This window comes from Lagopus muta, chromosome 1, assembly GCF_023343835.1.
Source record: "Lagopus muta isolate bLagMut1 chromosome 1, bLagMut1 primary, whole genome shotgun sequence".
NCBI classification, from domain to species: Eukaryota; Metazoa; Chordata; class Aves; order Galliformes; family Phasianidae; genus Lagopus; species Lagopus muta.
This window is the reverse complement of record NC_064433.1, coordinates 142794919-142818992: the sequence shown is the minus strand read 5'-3', so window position 1 is coordinate 142818992 and position 24074 is coordinate 142794919. Positions and strand designations below refer to the sequence as shown.

At 39.0% G+C, this 24074-nt stretch overlaps 1 protein-coding gene across 1 annotated transcript in view; it reads left to right on the top strand.

The window, feature by feature from the left end:
- PCCA (propionyl-CoA carboxylase subunit alpha) overlaps window positions 1-24074 on the top strand; it is a 265701-nt gene that overhangs the window by 2289 nt on the left and 239338 nt on the right. The window contains exons 2-4 of the mRNA XM_048933195.1: window positions 3876-3953; window positions 7149-7196; window positions 7290-7358. Of these exons, the coding sequence (XP_048789152.1) occupies window positions 3876-3953; window positions 7149-7196; window positions 7290-7358 (195 nt within the window). The remainder of the gene's footprint in view (window positions 1-3875; window positions 3954-7148; window positions 7197-7289; window positions 7359-24074) is intronic.

Below are 24074 nucleotides of genomic sequence, written 5' to 3'. Positions count from 1 at the left end.
GGATGAGAAATGTCTTTTGATGCTTCAGCCTTGAAACTCCAGAGAAAGTGGGGGGGGGAGGGAAGACTTAAAAAAGTGCAGGAGAAAGCTGTAAATGCAGTGCATTATGAAACCAACGGTGAACTGCCGACATTTGGCTTTTTATCAGCATGGATCAGTTTTCTAACTGCCGATCTAAATGTATGGGAATTTTCTGGGCTCTGGTAAGTTGCTTATCTCTGTATAGTACTAATTAAGTCATAGAAGTTACCTGTTGTTACCATATGTAACCTTATGTTACCATAAGGGTAAGGAGACAGAGTCGTCACTGGTTTGGGGGGAGGAGCACAGCCCTATGCTTGTGGAATTTGGTGACTGTTTCTAGCATATAAACCACAGACCTTCTAGAAGTAAACTACAGCACTCTTGCTTTACTTACCTCATTTCCAGGAGTAGCTGTTTGCAGGTAAAGCATGCTGTGCCATCTGCTTAGATAGGACTTATTTTTCTGGATAGAAAGTTAACCTCATTAAAGTTGATGTTGATTCAAAAACAAAGCAAAAAAAAAAAATCTTAGTTCTGAGGTACTATTCATGTGTTTTTGTTTTCTTCTATTGTCTGTAAACTTTGCATTGGTGACTCTTACATCATCGTTTTGGTGCTGTAATGTCTTTCACAGCTCTAGCCTTGCTGGAGCTATTTAAGCTGATGCTGTGAGAAACTGTTCCAACTTTCTGCAGCTGTTAGGTCTTGAGCATAAGCCATTGCCTTGCAGCTTCTGTCTCCCTCCAACTTGTCCCAGTTCTGCTGTTTGAATGTCTAAATGGATAAACAGGACTGAAATCTGGCGAAGAACAGACTTTTCCCACTTCTTGTGAGTATCTTTTCAGCTGGACATATTCCCTAGTCTGATTCACTATGTGACCATGCAAACTTTTGTATTGGCAAAAGGGAGAAGGTCCTTGGGTGTAAGAGTGACTTAGTGTTTAAAAACAGGCTTAGGTGTTGGGAGTTCCCTTGTTTGTGGCTCATGTGCTATGTTGGCAAATGTGGGAATGTTTCCTCTCTCCCTTCTGAGAATCGTGGCAATTCCAGGCTTTATAGGAATTAAATAATTGTACATGTAATGCAATGGACCTCACTGAACCTTGTACTGTATTTTTGTTTGTAGTTGACTTCAGGAGGGTCTGTAGTTAGAAGAGCTTGGCTGCTCAGTGATATGAGAGACTACAAAAGAGGGAAAGTACTTGGGGGAGGGGGAGAAGAATATTGTTATGGTTGCTTTCCTGTTCTCTGATACACACTCTAACAGTAGAACATAATTATTTTAGGACTGGTTCAGATCTGAGCAAAGGTTTGCTGTTGTGTAATTAACAGCTAAAGCAGGATGCTTTTCCAAAATAAATGCAGTGCATGGTGTTGGTACTGTATGGGGCAAGGCTGTGATAGCAGTAGCAGCTGCAGGGAGCTGCTGCTCTGCACCTGGAGCACCTCCTGCCCTCTTCCTGCACTGATTTCAGTGGCTGCAGGGCTGTTCTCTTGCATTTTTTTTGCTCCTCTCTCCCAGCTGCTGTTGTGCAGCAGTTTTTCCACCTCTCATATTTGTTCTCCTAGAGGCACAACCAATTGCTCATGGCTTGGCTCTGGTGGTGGCAGGTCCCTTTTGGAGCAGCTGGAGCTGTCTCTGCTTACCAAGAAGAGTAGATTCAGTAGAGGTGGGAAGCTCAAAGTCAAACTTCTAAGTTCAGAGTTGAGCTCTTGTAAATAAGTAACAGTAGTCTGTGTTTGTGGACTTTAAAGAGCTGAAACATTTATCAAATGGAGGTAACAAGCTATGGCAGTATCAGATTCTACCTGATTAATCAACTGAGCGGTGCTGGTTTCACAGGACATGAAAAGGTCACTAGGTCAAGCTGAGCCAGATATCAGTTAATATGAAATATTCTGTTAACCTTCATTTTTCTTTTGTTTGCCTTATAATGTCATTTATAAAATAGACATGCGTACTCACTATCTTTAGGTTGTAGTAGTCACTAGATGCTATCAGTAGCATCAGGTAAAATATGCTACAGTGTGTTTTCATCTTGACTTTCCCTATGAGTTGGCAATAGGGATCTGGAGGAAAATAGCTTTTGTGAGCTGGATTAAGGCTTGAGTTCTGAGATATATATGTCTATTTTTTCCCCCCAGTGTCTTGGGTGAAATTGGGTAGTTTCCATTCCTCATTTGGTAGAGAGAAGTGGGCACACCTAAGCTAGTAGTGAATAACCTAAATAACCAGGAATTTTGCATTAGAGATCAGTGATGGCTATAGAAACCCATTTGAGGAGGGGATCAGTCTCTGTGCCAGGGAAGGTATAGTTAGGAATCAAGGTAGGTTTGGACATAGCTGTTGTGATCTCCAGTTGCTCCTGCATGATGGTAGATGCAATAAGTTTCTCTGTAAGTATACCTACTGTTTGCTCATAAGCCTCTTGCAAAATGAAGTGACAGATGTCAGCAATGAAGTTGTGTCTGACTCTTCTTGTAATGCTTGAGTGCTTGCCAGAATGTGGGAAACAGATCTAAGCTCCCTTCATCTGGAAGGGATTAAAATCCACCCATTCTTCACTGGTCACTGAAACACTACGTGTTTCAACCAGACCATGTGCTGCTTTGGAGGTGGAGTTTTGGGGAAGGTTCTGTCTGGATCCTTCCTTTTATACTCATCTGAGGTGCAGTTGAGGTTCCTATTCAACAGATAATTACTTAAAACTGCAAAACGAGACACCTAGGACAATGGGCAACAAAACCTAGAAATCCAGTGAAAGGAATAGGGAGATATGGTGTTTAGACCTGTTACACAAGTTCCTAAATCTCATGCCAGAAGAGTGATTGAGCAATCTAAGTAACATGAGATATAAATCTCAGTTGCACTCTTAGATATGATGGTGTATGGCCTGTATGACCAGCTTCAGACTACTTGTGGTGCTACAGGCACCCCTCTTAATAGGGTCTTGGATTAGAGAGACTCACCTGCTTAACTGCATGTATGCCCTGGAGGTTCAGAGAATATGGTCTAGAAGCTGTCCTTGCTCCTCCCCGTAATGGGAGTTTGATAACAGTAGTCACTGAAGGTGCAATTGGCATAATGGCCAGCTGATAGTTGTGGTTGCAGCTGGCAGAATTCTGATCCTAAAGGTATTTTCCTTCTTCACTGCCTGAAGCAGCTTGTACTGTCACATCCTCAGATGAAGAAGTGCAGAAGTGTAGGTAGTTCATGGTGTAGCATGAGTGACCTGCTAGATTATGGGACCACCTGGGAATGCTCTCAGGTGGGGATGGGATGATGCTGTTGCAAAGTGGGAGAGGTGTAGCTGTGGAAAAATAAGGGAATATGAGCCTAGAGAAAATATTTTTCTTCCTTAGATCACTGTCATCATGGGACTGTGGTGGAAAAGACTGGGAGCCAAACTTGCTTCTCAAGCCTGTTGCTCTTTTGATAGCAGTTCTGCCCTAGTCCATTGCCTGCTGTATACTTAACAACTCCCTAGCAATGAGGGCTTCTCCCCACCCCCAGTGTGTACAAATACCTGTATGTGTGTTCTTAGAGAACTTGTTGGTAAGTATTCCTTGAAACAAGAAGGAAACAGGAGGTCACAAGTTTGCAAAAAATCACTCATGGTCTGAAGAATGACTTCTGTCTAGGGCTTCTGAACTGTCCTTAGCTACTGTTTATTGTGTGGGGAGGCAGATCCTTGCCAGCTTCCATCCACTTTGTGGGGGAGTGGAAGGAGGGGTAGGGAATGATATGGAAGATTTTCCTCAAGATGTCAGTATATGAACTGTTTCTGTCTTGCTAGAATATAGTAGCGGGAGAAAAAAAACAGACGTGTAACTCCCTCTCTCTTCTATAGTGTGAAACGCTTTGTTCAAGACGGTGCCTTAAAACATCACATAAGCTGTATTCTGCTGTGTATGATCCAAATGAAAAGGTAAGTAGTGTAGTGCATGTTTTCTCTTTGATGTTTTACTGTAACGCTGGCATTTGACTTTCAAAGCTCTCCTCTGTGCTGCTTCTAACAACGGCAGTTCTCCCAGTATAACCCCTTCAGTCATTGAATTGCAGTCACTGAATTACTAAATGTTAATGTAGTATATCTACTGAGATTGGATACTGTCTCAAGTGCATGACTTAAGATGTTGAAGTGGTTAAGAGCTTGGGGAAGTTACATACTAACCCGAGCATGTTTTTCTTTTGACAGAGCTATTCTTAATGTTATACATGGTATGGGAGGTATAGGCATAAACCACCACTGCGTGTGTATGCATGTAAATATGTTCATGTAGATATGGAAAATGCAGTACTAGTAGCGTGTTTGTTAGATGGTCAGATGCACTTTGTCCAAGTTGAACTTGTTACTCACGTGTGAGAGTGAAATCTTCAGAGCTTGGATAAAGATGGATGTGTGAGGTTTGCAGGGTGTGCTAAATCCACGTCTTGGATGAGGCTGCTGGTTTTGTCTGAGTTTTCTGTCAGACTTGCTGACAGACTGATGCAGTAGCAATCTCAGCTTACAGTTGCTAGCCAAGGAAAACTTTTCCTGTGGGCGGCTGTCTTGGCATAGCTGCTGAAGTAACACGCTTGAAAAAATAATGTGGCTGGAGGTGTGCTCTTGCTGAAGGGCATGAATGCCAGTGTTTCAACATGGACCTGCTGTATCTACCAGCGTAGGTGCAATTAATTAGGAGTGAAACAGTATTAGAAAGCAGAGAAATACCAGTATGTAGTGAGAACTGTGGCTAACAGAAAAAATTATCAGGAAAATTCTCCTGAAGTAATTAACTAAATTCTTCCCGTATTCTCAAAGTCTTTACTTAATCAAGGTTCTATTCCTTTTCTATAGGCGTAATTACACTGAGACAAGGTAATCACGTCTTTGATTTCTCTTAACTAAAAGCTGCATTACTCCAGATAGTGGCTTCCATGAGTAGCTCAAGGTCTTTTCTGGCTTCTCTGCTCAGTGTTGCTGTTTTTGTAACGACTGCACTTCTAGTATCAGTCTTTCGCATACTAATTAGTGGAGATTGCATTAAAAAAAGAAATGCTGCATGCTATTTGAAGGCAGCATGTGAATAAAACTTTTTTTAGTTGCTGGACTTAAATCTTGTTAACAGCAGAAATAAAGTGAAGTTTCTTCTTGTTAGTATTCATATTGCAGAACTGGAAAATTAAATGACAGATATTCATAACATCCTAATACTGAAAGTCTTGTTTTGCTATGTCAGCATACTTGGTTAATAAAATAACTGTTACACCAAAAAGGTGTCCAGGCTGGACCTTAGCAACTTGATCAAGCTGTGGATGTCCCTGTTCACTGCAGGGGAGTTGGACTAAATGACCTTTAAAAGTCTCTTCCAACTCTGACAATCTGGAAAACTCAATGAATTATTTGAGTTGTTATATTCCTTACCACTAAGTATTGGCAGTTTTAAAAAAAATTTCCCTTCAAGTTTATGCCTAAAGAGCTTTGGATTCCTAGCATGCTGAAGCTTAAGTTGAGGAACAATTTGTGTTCTTGCAATGTTTGTACCTCTCGTAATTGACTTAGCTTAGGAATGTTTGTGATCTATCTTCATAGGCTGCAAATGTGTCTGAGTGCTTAGCAGAGGTGTGTATTCCTTGGCAGAGCTGGCTGAGTTTACCATGCAAGCTTGCTACAGCTCTTGTCTTAATTTCTGTATGCTGTTACCATGTGGTAATATTCTGGAACTGATTAGCAGATGTTAGCTCAGCCCTGACTTGGAAGAAATATAGTAAATTTGGTCAAGTGCACCTTGTGTATGTCTGTTTGTTCCACCCTAGTCTGGCAATGGACACTCCCATGGTGGTGTTACAGTTCCTTTCTCCACTCCACCTGCCCCTTCCACAAACCTGATGACCTCAGGGATAATGAACAGTTTCACTGCTGCACTGATGATGCTTTGTTTTCCCCCAGATGATATGGGAAGCAGCTGTTTTAAGTAGGGGAGGTAGAGCAGCTATAGAATGTCTTGAGGTGTAGTTAGATGAAACTAATCTGGAGCAACTGTGTGCTGCCCATGAAGGGAGGAGCCTGCTGGCTTCCTGTCCTGTTTGTGATTTGGAACTCAGGAGGCAGAGTAGGGCTGTTTAATTTGTGTGCTGAACTGATGCATCCTGAAGATGCATCACTGCCACATCTAAAGTATGAAAAGCAGTGGGGTGAGTGTGCAGGGCAGGATTGTCCTTTCTGATGATGGTCTGTGTTTGATACTGAGCCTCCTTGGTTGGAAATGAACCAGTATAGCAGCAATAGTGCTTACAGCCAGGACTGAGGTTTCTACATGGAGCTCCTCTCAAGTTTCTTAATGGAAAAATTTTGTTTAGGATATAAGGCTGATTGTCTTCTGACAGCTTGTTATCCCCTTCTTCAGTGCTCTTATCATGCCTCTAAGATGTATTTACAGCATCAAGTGCAATAGACTGTGAAAGGTGACAGCGAATTTCACATGCCTACTAAAGTGTGACTTGCTGTTTTGTTGCACTTTGGTTGCTGCTTAATACTGAGTGTGTAATGATGTCATGATGGCAGTACAGGAGTTTGCCAGGCTCCTCACATGACTTCTCTATAATGGAGATCAAGGCCTGTACCAACTCAGCAAGAGCTGCAGGGACCACGTGGAGGTCTTTATGTGTTTGAGGTTTTGAGGGGAGAAGCCAATCCCTGGGAAGCTTGCCTCCTTTGAGTATCTGGTGTGCGTTCAACATATGCAACTTGAACACTTCTGGGAACTAAGGCTGTTGTTTGGCAGTGCTTGTGAATGTCTCTTCCCTGGACTTGATTGTTTCCTACAGCTTTTGTGGGGTTCTAATTTCTGGACTGTGCATGGTGAGGAAATCCTGGGAATGGTGATGTTAGTAGTCAGCACCTTTCTATCTGTTCTGAGCCTGTGTATGTACTAGTACATATCTAGGCTAGCATACAGTTTGTGCTATATTGTTATTGATAAATCAGCAGAACCCTTTTAAAGTAGGTGAACTCAGAGTTGCAGGCTTCTGGGTAAACCAGTGTTTTATTGGAAGTGGAGGAGAAAGGAATGTTTTCTGAAGGGAGGGAAACTTGTAATGTGTTCATCTCTCAAGGTCGTTGTTGTTCTTTTCCCTTCAGACTTTTGAAAAGCTCCTTATTGCCAACAGAGGAGAGATTGCATGCCGAGTAAGTATGTAATCCTAAGTTTTTTCCTTTTGTAGTTTATTCTTAAGCTATTTATGTTTTCAATATTGATAGCTTTCATTTTTTGTGTGGTAGGTCATCAAAACATGCAAGAAGATGGGGATTAAAACTGTTGCCATACACAGTGATGTTGATGCCAATGCTGTAAGTACTGCTTGAATGCAAATGATAGATAGGGTTCAAGATGACTTGCAGCTATTAAGCAACCTGCCTTCATATAATGGCAGGCATGTTTGAGGTTTTGAAGCATCTTTGCATATGCCCTTTACTCCATGTGCTTAAGAAGGGAGGTACTGATGGATTGGGCAAGTATTTAGCAGTATGTGGCTTGAACTCTCTGGTGCTTTGCTCATTGTAAATGTTATCTTGCTCTTTATGCCTCAATTCTGGGAGAGAACACAGTAACACCTAATAGGTAGTTGCTCTGTGCAGCAAGAGTGGCAGTTAATCCAAAGTTTTGTTTTGCTAACGAGCACCAAGGGTAATTAAAAATGGTTTGCAGGAGATGGAGAACTCAATATGAATGGTTCCTTTACCTGTTACCTTCAATTTATGCTTTCTGCTTACCAGAGGGATGCTCTCTCCTACCAGATAGCTACCAAGCATGCCAGAGCTGCTACATTGGATGCAGATATTGAGGTGTGCTCATCAGTGTGTCAGGGAAGGTACTTGTCTAGATGCTTACCCCTTTTTAGGTCTTGTAGTTTTCTATGCAGTTTATTTCAAAATACCTTAATTCGGTTACAGCATACAACAGCAAGTATATTCATACTTGTCCTCTACAGTCAACAAGACTATACATCTTATTACTCTTTGCCTGCAGGAACTGCAACAGGAGAAAGGCCTGGAGGTTTTGAATTGCTTACTGGGACTGGGAGCTGAAAACCAGTGTTACAATTTAATGGGAGAGGTCCCTAGGCAAGATGAAAGGAAAAAAATGTGGATTTTATGCATGGCAGGACTTAGGTTCACCAGCACTTGAAGAATTGGAGCATGAGTCGTGGAATTTAGGGAAGTTTAGTTAGGAGGACTTTGTTTTCAGATTTGAGTGAGAGATGAGAACTGTTGAAAATTTTGGACTCTGACACAGCTGTTGTCTCAGTTCTTTTGCTTGGTTCGAGTAAGTAGACTGTGGGTATGATAATGGTCTGAAACTAGATTATACTCAGGTGAGTCAAGTAAATTTCTGTGCCAAGTAATAGTTTTCTTTAGGTGCTGGAGAATAATAACATTTGCTCTGGATTTTAACTGGTAGCCAGTTAGCACAACTAGAAGCATATAGTAGCTTGTGAATTGAAAAATGATTTCTTAATAGATGGGTGTTAGGCATTATAAATCCTCATTCTTCTGGAAGCCAAGAATTAAGTAGAAATAAGTACAAACTACTCATAAAGTCCATGATCCTTTTGGTAAGACAGAAGCAGGCTAATGTGTACTTCTATTCCATCTTATACATATGGTATCTGCTGTTTGGATAAATGGATCTGCTGTTTAGCAGTGTTGCATAACCTTGTTTGTTGGCATGAATTCTGAAAATACAATAAAACTTCTTTAAAAAAGACAGTATGATCTTTCACCAGTTGGTAACAGGACTTGAAAAATGCATTGATCTTTCGAGTGCATCTGGATGCCTTTATTTTTATTGTATGGGCACTGCTATGAACTGGAGAGTATGGAAAACTTGAAAGTAATGCATAAAGACTGAGATTGAAGATTATAATGAGGGAATAAGAATGACAGGAAAAAGTACAACTCATGACCTTACAGAAGGGAGTACCAGTGATGTGTTACAAAGAACTGAAAATATAATAGCTATTCTGCTTCAATCTACTGTGCCATCTTAACTTTAACATATGTAGGGTGTTGAATTCATAATAGTTCATAAGAGAAAGTAAATTCAAGCTGGTGTCTCAAATTCAGTAAGGTATTCAGAACAGTTCATAACCTTAACATGTCAAATGAGATGCTGACACTTTGAGTTTATGGGCAAAGATAATGCTAGCAATTCTATGAAGGTTAAGTATTGCCTGCTTAGCTTCTTTGGATCCTTACTTAGGCCAACAAATTGAGCTGTGCAACTTACGGATTAGCTGGGTGCATTGAAGAAGCTTTCAGTATTTAAGGAAAGTGAGAGAGGTTGTTTAAAATGCTGTTCTAACTGATTAAAACATGGTATTAATACAGATACTATTTACATAAATGGTTTTTTGGTCTAACTGTATAAGAGCTACTCCACAACTAATGCCTTCTATTTTATTATGTTGGCCCAGAATGTCAGAGGTGGATGTTGGTTGATAATAGTAGAGACTGAGCCTTCCCATCAGTATTCCATTATGTTTTGTTGCTGTGTGACCGATGGCAACGTAGGGGCAGTCTGACAGGGAAGCACATGTGAAGCAAAGGGGTGTCATTAAATTCCTTAGTGCAGAAAAAGTAGCATCCTCTGACAGTCATTGATGCTTACTGAATGGTTATGGAGGCCAACCAGTGGATGTGAGCACAGTGAGGTGGTGGGTTGCATTTCAGCAGTGACAGCAGCAGTGGGTAGCTTCTGCTGACGCGGATCTTTAGGAGCGTGGCATACAGGCTGTTGTTCATTGCTAGCAAAATTGATTTAATATTGAAGAATATTGTTTTGTATCTGAGAATTTGTCAAATAATGTTACAGTGCTCTTTGTATCTGTTGTAGCTTCCATGGAAATAAATAGTAGGCATTACTTTTGGAACAACTGATGTAGTACAGTGTCTCTTTTAATCTCTTCTTTGGATGTGTAACTGTGGAAATAGCTTAATGTAATCTGACTTAATGACTTAATGACTAGGATATCTCCAGTCATTCACTGTTGTTGTGAATGACCTGGCCATTGCAGAGGTGTGCGTGATGGCTAGTTAGGATAGATGTGTCCAGAGGCCAAATTGTTTGACTGTGTTACTTATCATAAAGCAGTGGCAAACTTGGCTTGACATACATTGTTTATTTCTGTTCAGATTGCATCAGCAGGTAACTACTTGGTTGAACCAGCAGTGGCAAGATGTCAAGCTGAAATCAGATTTGGCAGCTAATGCAACCTGCTGAATGAGTTTATAGGAGGAAAGTGTTTGCTTAGTGGTAGGATTCTGTAAGAGTTGTGAATCTGCTTTTTTTCTTTTCTTTTTTTTTTTTTTTTTTTTTATTAAATGGTGATAATCACTGGAACAAAGGCAGAAATAAATGTAAAGATTCAATCACCAGCCCATCCTAAAGCTATTTGTCTTTACTAAGAATAGTGGGACCTGATTTCAAGTGATGAGTATACAGGGACTGTTGACAAAAATGCTTTTTAATGAAGTGTTTAAGAACATAATGATTTGAAGGAGGTAAACTTCCTGTTTAGAAGGTGGAGCAACCTCTGAGATCCAGTAAAACCCCTTATTACCTTACCTGTGTAGCTACTTACTAAAATGTGGGTAGTCTGATATTCTTGGTACCAATTCTCTTGTACAAGTAACTTTAAAAGTCAGTCGTCTGCATCTTTCTGGCTTTCCTTTCTGCCATTCTGGTTGAAAACAATTGAAATTGAAGTAGGGCAGCTTTGGTGTGCCTATATAAAAACTCACAAAATAAGACAAACAAAAAAAACCCAAAACACAAAGCATTTAGCAATTCAAACTCTTCAATAACAGCTTCTTGTTTATTCCCTATCCAGTGTCATACGCTTAAATGATTCTAGTAGGTACTTTCGTTGGTGTTTGTGTAGAAATGATACATTTACCTGTAAAAGTGTTGATTTTTTTTTTTTTTTTTGTTTGATTAATTTGCTGGTGAGCTGTTACTCCAAAAGCTTCACTCTGAAAGACTTTTTGGAATTCTTCCATTTAATATGCAATTAAATGTTTCAATGTAAGAACTGACACATCTTTGTAGAGTTCAGTGTTAAATGGAAGTGGTGGGAATAGCTGAAATATATACATGCTTTGAGTGAAACTACTTTTGTTACTCCAGATTTGGTTGCTACAGAACAAAGGCAAAAAGTTCTGTGTGCTGTTAAAGCAGTACTCATTTTGACATCCCAAATGTACATCTTAATAAAGGTAACTAGGCTAGGAAAGTACATGAGAATTTTGACCTCAAGAAGTTAAAAACTGTAGCAACTTGTGAGCAGAAAGCAGCAGAAAGGACTGTACTAAATTGGGAACATGGCAAAAATTGAACAGCCTGCTGAGAGGCAGCTAATGCTTATTTGAGGGAGGGAAATAAAGAATAAAATAGTCTGGTTCACTTAAAAAAAAAAAAATCTGAAGTATTCCTATAGGCTAAAAACAAGAATTGTTATGCTGATAGGACAGCAACATTAAAGCTTAAAAGGATATAAGTGACATCAGGGGTTTGTGAGTTACTGTGCATTAATGTGAAGTTGTAGGTAGCTGGAAATGATATTAAATGGGATTGGATTACATTTACACTGCCTAAGGGATGTGAATGAGCAGAAAGATAATTTTTGGTGTTATTTATGCTGTAGAAAAGAAGTTGCTGCTTTAACAAATGTCCTGAAGTAAAATCAGCATAGTTTAGGGAAGAGCAATCTGGCAAGATGACTGAGACACTCTTAGAGAACAAAGATGCCCATGAGGTGCTGTGTATGTTCAGGAAAGTAGGTTGCAATTTGTGCATTTTAGAGTCTTGACAGTCTTGGTTAATACTCTGTATTTTATGATGTTTTGGGGAAGAGCAGGAAAGAAGCTGACAAACTGTGCAAAATGCTACTTCTTCTTCAGAGTTCAAATTGTGAAGCACTAATTCTTTATACGTGGGTATGTAAGGAGCAATAGAATCTGGACATTTGAATTTAATGCAAACATCTGGGATTATTTTTGGGGTGAGAAAACAAGCAAAGAATTTTCAGTGAAAAAAGAGTAATGGTATGTACTTTTTTTCCCCCTGAACTGATCGGAATAGAGGGTTAAGATGAAAGAGCCTCCTCAACCATAAATGTAACACTGATGGTGCAAACATTGTCGAGGAAAGCTAGAGAACTATTGTAGTGCCTAATGTAATCAGCTAAAAGTATGATAAATGAAGAACAGGCTTTCACTAATTGGATCTGAACAAAAGAAGGTATAGCATAAAGCAGTGAATGAGATATAATTTTATTTGGCATTTTTTAACACAGCAGGGATTCTATAGCCATATGAAGCAATGAACTATAAATGACTGAAAAAATCCCATGGGAAAGTAATGTAAACTACTGAAACTTCATGGAGTACTGGGCAGCTGGTTTTGCCCCTTTAATGCAATTTTTCTGTCACTCACTAGGCTTCAGGTGTTAGAGATGTTTGTGCTTACAGTCTTTTAGTATGCTAAGTGTTTAACTTTTGAGAAATACCTTTTTCTGCTGGATACTATAAAGGCAAAAATGATGCAAATGCTTTTATTGATGTAAAATTAATTGCACAGCATTCATCTGTTCACATGAAATCTTGGTCTTTGAAGGAAAATGGGGGGGGAGGGGAAATCCAAGGATGTGTAAACTGAAAACTTGTAATGCAAACTTATCTTTTTTTAAGCTTGAAGTCTGCAGCCGTATTTCAGAAGGAAGTAGAGAAGAAGCTTCTTTAGGGGAAATGCGAAGCTGATTAAGTTTGTAAGCTGCTGTAACAAGTCTCTATTGGGTGGAATGAATTTGGGTGAACAAGCTGAGCTTTTGACTTAAACAATAAAAACATAACTTAGAAGATTTTTTTTTTCCCTACAGCTTAACAGGATGTCTGTTCTTTGTTCTCAAGAAATGTAGCTGGCAAAAAAAAAAAATTATAGGGGGGATGTGGATTGTATTAATATTAAAAAAAAATAATCACCAACATTATTATATTGAAAAGTTTATCTGAAACTGAGTTTTCTTTGCTTGTTTGCTTCTTTGCTTTGCTTAACTGACATACAGAGGTTTCACAGAGTAGATGAACACTGACTTTTTTTTTTATTGTTGATTGCTTCTGTAAATATACAAAACAAATCTGTCATCTGCTACAAAAATGGTGATACAAGCATTTTAGAATCATAGAATCAGAAGATGACTTGTTGGAGGAGACCTTAAAGATCATCTAGTTCCAACCCCCCTGCTGTGGGGGGTGTTGACAGCTCATTGCCTCCCAATGGCACTTTGTTTGTGCTCAGATAACCTGAAGAGAGATCTAGTTCAAGTACCTATAGGAAAAGAAAACGCTCATGTTTTGTCTTGTTCAAGAACATGTTTTCCAGACAGATGTCTAAAGTGTACAGAGGGGACTCTCTGCTCCTGTGCATTGCATCTGGAGCAATCAATTGCTAATAAGTGGTGCAGCGTAAGAGTGTGCCAGGACATGCAAAGGGAGCTCTAGGGTCAGTTTTGTGGTTGGTGTTCTGCTCTTTCTTCAGTATTTGTCTTATATTACAGCTAAACCATACATAATAAAGTCAACTGTCTTTGAAGACAAAGATAAGGCAGCGTGCTGCTAGTTTCTGTACAAGAGGTGGTGGAAATGTCAATTATTCTGTCCCCTTACCTTACTGAGTTAAATAATCAACACTTGCGTAAGGCATGAGATGTTGGTATTGATCTTCCTGTGAATATCTCTGGGGGAGGAGCGTAGTTTTATTCAAAACTGTGTCTTGTCTGCCAAGCACAGACTGCTTTTTCTTTTAAAACTGTACCATAGCTTCTAAGTGAATGAGTGGAGGCTGCTGCTGATAAAGAAATACTTGATTTTTGTTGGCTTGTAGAAGCTTAAATTTCTCCTAAAATTATGTAACTTAGTGGGGCTCACTAGAGCTCTAAGGTCGAGGTTTCAGGCTGTTCTCCAAAGACTACGCATTTTAGTCAGTGATAGGATGGCACAAAATGTATATGACCTTGGGAATAAGGACAAACACATTCTTTTTGTGTTATTTGGTGGCTAAGGTAGTGTTACTTGGATTTTGGATGAAGGTGTTATGCTGAGCAGAAAGCTACAGAACAGAAAGCTTTAGGCATCATGGTGCACACCTTTGGGGACACTCCTTGAACGTGGGAAGTGTGTATTGGAAGGAGGGAGTTGGACTGAAATCATCTGGTCTTTGTGAAGAGTTATTTAATTACCAAATTCCTTATATGAAGGACCAATACACAGATTAAAATTAATTTCTTAACATAAAGCTCATTTGGAGGAAATGGTTGGTCTTAAGATGACGAGATGCAGGAATTTGGTCACAAGCTAGCTGTGATTTGAATGCCCAGGCGTCTCCGCAGCAGTAAACTGTATCTGTGTTTCTGTGGGTACTGATATCTGCCTAGAGTGAAGTGATTGATCTGTATAGTGTCCTTGTTGTCTGCATCTTAGCTGTTATGGATTAGGTCCTGTTTGCTACCATTGACTTGGTGCCCATCAGTGGTGATGTGATATATTTGCTGAACTGTATATTTTGAGTTTTGCCTGGAAGATAATCTTATAGCTGCTCTCACGCTTAAGAGTTGTAACTTAAATGCTGATGTACACTTGCCTGAAGCTGCTGTAGTTGCTAGCTTGCATGGTTTTGCCTTTCTGGGCATTTTTCTGACCTTGTGTTGCTTCAATGCTTTGAATGTACCAGGCACCTTATTTGTCAAGTTAATGTTTTCTTCTGATTTAGTATGCTAAAATATTTCAGTAGAATGTCTGATAGATGCTGGAGCCTTTTATTGAAAGGAAGATGAGTTTGGAGTAGGTCAGCCATCAGTTAAGCTGACCTTTGCTGTTGTGCTGGCTGCAGGACTCTGACCTGTTTGGAGAGAGCGCCTCGACCTTAGAGTCCTGGCAAACAGCCTGGGAAGGGCTGAAGCCACTAGATTGCTCAGCTTTGAGAATGTATGACTTTTGTTGTTGGGGGAAATGAAGAAGTGGCAAACAGCTCCTTCCTCTATAACCAGCATGGCTTGATGACACTGCTTGAAACTGGCAGTTCTGGATCAATGACTCCTGCTGCCATAATGCTGGCTCAGACCTACTGCCGATTACAGTGAATTGCTTTCCAAAAGTCTACTGGTGTGAACCTGTTCTTGTTTATTTTGTTTGTGCTGATCCTTGGTTCTTTCCAGAGATTGTGCTGGCAATTGCAATGTTTTTATATTTTTTATTTTTTTAATGAAGATAAACAATGTCAGCATGACCAAATTAGCTATACTGTGTTCCTTTCTGAAAGAGGTTAGTGGAGAGGTGCATGATATTCTGCTGCCTCACCTCCTTCGAGATGAGAAGAAAAGGTCCTTGGAGCCTTGCCTTCCTTTTGAGGCTCTTTGAATGTCCTGTCTCTATCCTGTTGTCTTCCTTCACCTAGGTCTTCAGCAGCAACTTTTTCACTGTGCTGATTCACTTCTGCTGCTTCTGTGGTTTATATTGTCCCAGCTGTGCTATTTGCTATCAGCTGCGGTTGTGTGCATTCAAGTATGCACACATGAACAAGCACTTTCCAAGTGCTACACATGAGCAATGCTGTTCAGTAATCTTATTTCTTATCTGTGTGGGTGTAATAATTAGTTAGCAGGCCTTGGGCTGAATTTCCCTTTACTATTAGGGCTCACAGGCACAGATAAACCCAAGCAGTATTTGTGAATAGTTTTCAGAAGTGCTTGGGGTATAGCCACTTTGAAATTACACTGTATACAAAGAATAATTCTTTCCCATTCTTACCTCTCTATCTCCTGTGTACCTGACATTTCTGTTGGCACCAGTACCTGTGCAGTCTTTGGTAAATGGATCCTGGCTGCTTATCTGTCCCGAAAGAGTGCAAGGAAAAGAAATGCAGATCAGTAAACAGCTTCGTGAGTGCTGTGGTTGATGCTATCTGAACATGTGTTTGGGACCAGCAGAAAGGAGACTACCTGCTCCCACTTGTCTTTTGTGAGACATTACAGATTACTGTTTTAAGGTAGTATGAGCCTGTATCTTTGATACCTATTTCCTTCCCTGCTCCTTTTTCCCAGCACTGACCTGTGTGGTGGGACTGTTGAAGAAATGGTTAGGAAGTGGAACAGTCTTTAAAAGTCCTTGAGTGAATGTATATATCACTGTTTTAATTGGTATTGTAGCCTTAGGTTATACTTTCTTGTTTTTATAAAGTATCTTTCTTTCATTTGGTTGCTTGCAGTAAGACAGTCTTACAAGTTTGAGGTGCTCTTTCTTTTACCCTTCATTACTACTGAATTCTAAGTAGTAACTACAATCATTTGGCATTTGTTTCAAATGCATATGGTGATGGTTATTTAAAAGAAACTATATCTTCTGATCTTGTCTAGTATTGGGGGAAATCAGAGGAGGAATAGTGATCATCTGAAAGTCATATCTACAATAATAACTTGTTACTGGGAAATTGTGTCAGTCTGTCAATGTCCTTAGAACAAGTGAACTGTTCAAAATTGAATCTATAAAATCCACTTTAAATTACTTCATGAAAAAGCTTTTCACTGTTTTTGATTGCTTTATAAATATTTTTTTTATAGAGATGTGGTATTCTAGGTAACTCAATAGCAACTGCCTTTTCTTACCTCATGTGAAACGTGCATATTTGTTTTCCTTGATGCCTGCATACATATGAATGTTTTCCTACCAGCTAGGCTGATCATGCCTCACAACTATAACTATCCATAAATGGGAATTTATTATTAGAAAGGCCCTCAAGTTTCTGTCAGGTTAACAGGAAGCACATTTGAGAATGCATGAGTAAGCAAGTACAGTGGAAAAAACTGATTTTCATAGTAGTGCATTCAAATTTTTCTTTTTTTTGCCTGCAAAAGACCTTTAAGTGTCAAGAGATATAAAACTTCTATTTGCTAATGGGATGTTTTTTGTATCTTGGCTCACTTGAATAGTGAAAGCCAGATATGTCATAATATTTAGTTTGGTACTTGTCTCTTAGTGTCTGGCTAAAACTGAATCTTTGAGGTCAGTATAGTCATCCTTGAAGATTAATTTTGGATCTTCATTGGGAATTGATAAAGCAATGTTTCTAAATGATAGTATTATTAATAGGTGTTTGAAATTGCTTCCAAAAAGGAGTTTTCTAACAGCTTGTAGGTTTTTTGCTTTAAATCAAAACAAGTACATATAGAAACAAAACCAAAATCGCTAATTTCACTAGAATAATCACTAAACGTTTTTCCAGTTTGTCTCCATCTTGCTGTACTAATCAGGCATTACAAACGTATTCTGAGTCTGTAAGCATGGATTTGATGTGTAGTGTTGCACTAACTGCTTGTGGCTTCTTTGTAGGTAGTGTTTAATAGTGGCTCATCTGCTGAGTATGTAATATGTTGAGTAATGTATGGGACCTTGTAAGGTAGGACATTGGAAATTGTTCAAGTGCAACTTTTTGTAATGTGGGCTCTTGGCACTCTTGCAACTCAGTTTGCTTGTGCATGCCATCTCCCTTGTTGCTTTCTGTAGTAATGGAACATCAGCTACTGGGAAGCATGTCTTTAAGGCTGACCTGTTATAATTTTGTTCTTGCCCATTTTATTCCATACACAGCTTCTGAAAGCATTGGTTGAGAAGCAACTACAGATTGGGTATGATGCTGATAGTACCTGTTGGGGGCAGTGGATGATAATCCTTTGCAAGGAGGGAGTGGGAAGGGAGGAGGACACAGTTTTTCATCCTTTCTTCCACATGAATCGTTTGAGATGTCTCACTGGAGCTGATATGTACTCTTCCTTTATGATACTTGAGGACTGTTTTTTTTCTTCCCAGAAATATTGAAGTCCTGGTCTCCAGGTAATGCTTATCCTACAAAATCTGTTACGAAATCATTAATTTTGTATCCCTTTCCCATTACATTTCCTTTGTAATATTAGATCATAATCAGGGGGCCATGGCTCTTTAAGTGCATGCAGCGATGGGTGCAGTGAACACCCATCTTGGACGTCGGGTCCCACAATAACACAACTGTTTGAGAATGGCTCCCTGCAGGAGTGGAATGTGAATGGAAGCTGAGGCAACTGTGTTGAATTGCATGCAGGTAAGATTCCCACTGAGCACTGTGGGGTATGTGGCCAGTGATTGCAGTTAGTTTGTGGTGTTGCATTAAGAACAGGTGTGACCAGGTGATCTCCCAGACCATGTTGGTTGGCACTTCTTCTGACAGACTTTTCTTAGTGTGTTACAGCTGCTTGCTTAAGGATCAGGTGACTTGCCAAGCTATGGATATTGTGATGCTTCTCTACTTGGCAGGCGTTGTTGTCTCCTGAGAATTAAAAGAAAGGTAAAGGGAAGTGGTCTCAAACAGTGTATTACTTTTCCAGTTCCTTGGTATTCGGACTGCTCATTTCTAGTATTTTGCGATGTTCTAAAGTAGAAGTTCTGAAGGATGCTGTTAAATGACATTTATTAAAATTTGTTCATATCTAATATAGCCAATGAATGAAAATCTGTGTGCTTCAGTACTGACTTAAAATGTTCAATTATTTAGCAGCGTAGATATCAGACTATCATTTCTTTTAGGAGTTGACTTCCTCCAGTGATTTAAAATGCTGAATAGGTAGCTTGAAAGATAACTTGTAAAAGTTTATGAAGAAAAGATTTATTCAAATAGAACCTCCATTCTCTTAGGGAAATTTTGTTTTGTCTTAATAATATGGGTATGTAAATGTTTGTTGGTAATTCTGATCTTGTTTCTCTGTGCTTTTGGCACTGTCTCCCATGACATCCTCGTAAGTAAGCTTAGGTAGCATGTGGTGGGTGAGCAAACAGTGAGGTGGATTAAGAACTGGCTGACTGACAGAGCTTAGAGTGTTGTGATCAGCAGGGAAGAATCTAGTTGGAGGCCTGATGGCAGATGAACTTCTTTACTGTGAGGGTGACAGAGCTCTGGAGCAAGTTGCCCAGAAGAGGTTGTGGAGACCACACTGTGAATGTCTGCTACAAACCTGATGAAAAGATGAAGAAACCTGCTTAAGAAAACTGAAGGAAGTCTTGTTCTCATGGACTCTAGTATTAATGTGGGATTTTTAGCTATCCTGATAGTTGCTGGAAACAGAAATCCATTCAGGACTCTCGAGGTCTACTTCTCCCAGGATAAGTAAGACAAATAGCAGAACTACAACCTTGGACTTCAGGGGAGTTGACCTTAGCATCAGTGCTACGTATTGACAGTGAAAGGAAGGAAGAGGAAAACTATGTTGTTGAGCAACCTCATAATGACTAAGTGTATGGTTAAAATATGAGATAATCAGTGCTTTCTTTGCTTTGTCCTTTTCTGAGAGGATCCAGTCCTAGGCTCTCAGGTCCCTGTGCCTAGCTGCAGTACTAAGTGGAGTGAAAGATCAGGTGGATATCAAGCAAACAAAATAGATGTAGGAAAGTATGGCCTTGGATGGGATTCATATGAGAGAGGTGAGGGAAGGAGGTGATTTCGGTGGGAGACTGCTGTCTTTTTGAAATGTCATGTTGTTATGGCAGTAGGTAACAATTACTACCTCACTGGGAGGTAGTAATTGTTACCTACTCATCTTCAAGACAGAAGGATCCAGAAGATTGCTGAAATAGAAATTGTGTGCAAAATTGGATTGGTTCTAGAAATCTCTTCCAGCTGCAACCACAATTGTTTGCTCAGTGCTTTTTTAAAATGAAGCACTTTTAAATGTGCGCCATCACTTTATGCAAGTAGAAGCCAAACATAGGATATGTAGTTAACTCATAAATTCTACATATTGTCACATTTTTTCATTTTTTATAGCAGGCATGTCCAACCTGTGGGCTGCATGCAGTTTGGCACAGCTTGCAATGTGCCCCATCCTCTGCTGCTGCATCATGGTTGTGACTGCACTGCTGAGGGCCCAAGAACATGAGGAGGGTGCAGTGCTGACTAATAATATGGCAATAGGATTAATTTGCAAGGAAATCATGGCAGTTTTCAAATATTACAATTTGAGAAGATGTTGTATGCAGAAACACGCTGCCAAATTTGTCAAATGTACCAAGGAGTGCTTTATAAGGACAAAATAGTGGAACTGAAAGTCTGCCACCTCAACAAAATCTGTTTTTAAAAAGAAGTTAAAACTCAAATGAGCTCTTATAAAAGCTAGCTACTTGACAGCAGATCAGCTGTTTCCTGATGATGAGTTTAAGCAGTGTATGGAAAGCGTGGCAGATGTAATGTGTCCTGATTTAAAAATACAAAAAAAGTTTCTAAAACCAGACTATAGCCAGGAAATTGAAGAAATAGGAACATCTGTAATAATAGTGAAGCTGCTAATTTCAAATTTTATGCTTTGATGATAGATGGAAGTACTGCTGCAGTTGTGGCTCAACTTGCCATTTTCATTAGAGATTCATAATGAATCTGATGTCACTGAAGAGGTGGTTTCTTTCATGCCATTAAAAGACAATATCTCTCAATTTGTATTAAGAAATGAAATTAACATTGAAATGATTTTCTTTAACCTTTGTCACCATATCTGGTATAGACACTGATGGTTGGTTTGGGAGGAAAAAAAAAGAGGAACTTATAAAATAGCAGATGGTGGAGTTACCTCTGACAATTCATGTTTGAAATATCATTGGATTGGACATTGAGAAAATTCATGTGAAAGCTTTAAAAATGTGATGCAGATTGTCATCAAGACTGTGAATTTCATGAAGTCCAATGGACTGAATCATCACTAGTTCAAGGAATTCCTTGAATGTATGGATGCTGATTAGGGGAGTCGTCATCCCGTTTTCTGAAGGAAGTCAGTAAAATGCTAAAATGTCTCTATGATTTGTGAAATAAAATCAGGTCATTTGAAACCAAAAGGAAAATGTGTGTCAGAATGTGAAGATTTATCATTTTTGGTGGATTTGACTGTTCATGGAAATGAGTAAAACGTGTTTTCAAGGTGAAAATTAACTTATCTGTGCTATGTTTCAAACCGTAACAGCATTTGAATGAAACTTTATGATGAGCTCAAGTTATGTAGTGCATTTTGATACACTGGCTAAACACAGTCCTGTGAACAGCAAAATAATATGCAGCCATGCTTTCTGTTTTGATAAAGGAATTTGAGAAGATGTTTTAAGACTTATACCATAATAATGATTTCTTTTAAAATTTGTGACTCCATTTTCAATTCACATAAATACATCACCTGAGAATTTGTTTGTTTTGTTTGTGCTCTTTGTGTACTTTGTGAAATGTTAAATTTTTTTGTTAGAATCATGGAAGCCACTGTGAAGTCTCCATTCTTTTAGTTTGTGAATCTGTGAATCTGTTTTTCTAATGCCACCTGTGACACTTAATATTTCAACCTATATTTATCCTGTAATTAAGTGCTGAATTTGAAGTCTTATTTACAAGACTACAGTATGAATATGGATTCTGCTGCTGTATTTCCTGTAATTTACAGATACAAAAGGATATCTTTAATCAGTCCTAGCTTCTACTCTTTAAAAACAAAAACAAAAACGCTTTAGTTATATTTAGTTGGACTGTAGCTTTAAATGTCACTTCCCTTTATGTATATGTGTATGTATGTAATGTGGGGGAGATTTATAGCTCTACAAATATTTTTAAAGGTAATAACTTGAATTTTAATGTTGAATCCTATTTTGTCTTATGATGCAGTTACAGTAAAGTGTAACTTGTATTTTGTTTCTACTTGCTGAATGTTCTGAAGAATTTTTTACAGTCAGCCTTGAATATGGGTTAAATTAAGCTTCAAGTGTTGTTCTGTGGTTTTTTTTTTTTCCCCAGTGTCTTGAGAGCTCGAGATTGACAGATGAACTTGTAAGCTGTAAGCTCTGTGGAACTGATGCTTGTTGACAGCAGTTTCCTATCTATTTTTTTCTTTTCCATAGAGGAAATATCATCATTCTCCCACAAGTTAACTTCAGTAACTTAACAGAGAAAGGTATTTTTTAATAGGTGGCCTTACTTTAATGGCTTCAGCAAGTGCTTTCCCCAAATTCTACAACTTGCTTCCATATGAATCCTTTTTGCAGATAATTTTCTTTTACAAGTTAGCCAACAAAAACAAGAATGTGTTCTTTGTGTGAGTTCTGTAAGTTCATTTTTTAAAATTAGGCACAACATGAATAAGTGACATGGCTGTATTAAAAGATTTTTATAAAGTAATCATCATAGCCCTAATGTGGAAATTTAAACAAAGTTTTTGATTTGAAGATATGCCTTTTAAATGTAGTTCTCATCTACTAGAACATCACCAATTTCCACCAGCTGAACTAAAGCGTACAATCACTGTTTCAGTTTTCTGCCCTCCACAGATTTCTGTGGGTAAAGCTGACTCATTAACTAGCATTCTAAATTCACTTTGGCAGGCAGGCATGCCCATGTATTCTTTGCACCAATATTCTTTCCACAAAATCAGATTTCTTCTTTGAATTTTACAATTTCAAGCAGTTAAGTCAACAGTGGCCTTGTGTCAAGGGGCAAGTAGTAAAACTGTATGTTCTTTAAGAAATAACTGTACTAAGTTTGGGGTGAATGAGGCTGTTTCTGTTCTTAAGCTAAAGTGAAGACTAACACACTTTCATAGGAAGTTTATTAATGAGCAGCTGTTCTAAAACTTGCTGGTCTGATTTTCTTTCTTAGGAATTCTATTTCAGTAAACCAAGCCAGTAGTATTAGTGTTGTCCCCATCTAGTGGCCTGTCTCAAAATCTAGGAAGAAAACCACTGAGGTTGCATTCAGATGGGGGAAAAAAATCCATTTTGCTCATAATTTCACCCAACTTGATGTGCTCTATGGTTCTTTATTGTATTTTGTTGCCCACAAATGCAGTATTTAAACTTTCAGGTCCAAGTTGTGTCAGAGGGGTGAGGAAACTTGAGTGAGAAACTTGAATGGACAGTTGGTTGCTGGTTGTACCAAGGTACCTGGGGTAGATGCTTGTATCATCAGTGCTTGGAAGAGAGCTCTGTGCCTCTGACTTGCCTTGTCTGTTGAATTGTCTTCAGTCAGAAGAATAAAATGGGATGTTAGAACACTTATTTTTGTACTTTATTTTCCCATTCCTCTTCTTTGTTGTTCGTTTCTGTATATAGCTTTCTCAGTTTCCTTAGTTTTGACTGAGTTTTTTGACTCTGTATTAGAAATTCTTCACTCAGAGGGTGGTGAGGCACTGGCACAGGTTGTCCAAAGAAGCTGTGGGTGGCCCTGTCCCTAGAAGTGTTCAAGGCCAAGTTGGGTGGGGACTCTAGGCAGCTTGAGCTGGTGGGAGGTGTCTCTGCTGATGGTGGGGAGTTGAACTAGATGATCATTAAGGATGCTTTCAATGCAAGCCATTCTGCGCATCTGTGAGTGGCTGGGTGGGTCTCTGGTCCATCATATTGTTCGCTGTATGATGTGTCAGTCTGCAAGTTTACTGACAGTCAGTGTCTGAATTTGGGCATGGAAGTGGAAAGTGCTACAAACTTTGGAGTAGTTGTTCCCTCCTAGTTGCTCAATTTATGTTTCTGATAAGACTTAGAAAGCTGGAGGAATTATGATAGTAATTTAGAACTGGGAAAGAAGGCTACCTATTCTGAGAAAGCCGCTCTTACCAAATAGATTTTCTTTTCTGATTGACTACTTAAGCAGGGAAGTTGTGTCTATGAACACCTGCTTTCTGTTACAGCAAAAAACAAGCTTTGCCTATGGCCATGAGTTTCAAAGCTAGTGTTACTTCTTTCAAAGCTCTGAATGCATTTACATTGTTTCAGAAAGGAGTATCCTTTAAAATTGAAAATGAACTCAAGCTTTATAGGTTTATTCATTTTTTTTTTTTAAATTAATGAAACTTACTGGATTTTTTCTTGCCCACCAAATGACCTAATTTATTTTCTCTTGACTCCTCAAGATGAACAGTTTTGCTTTAAGCGTGTCCTTTTCTGCCATCATATATACATGTATTCATATATTTT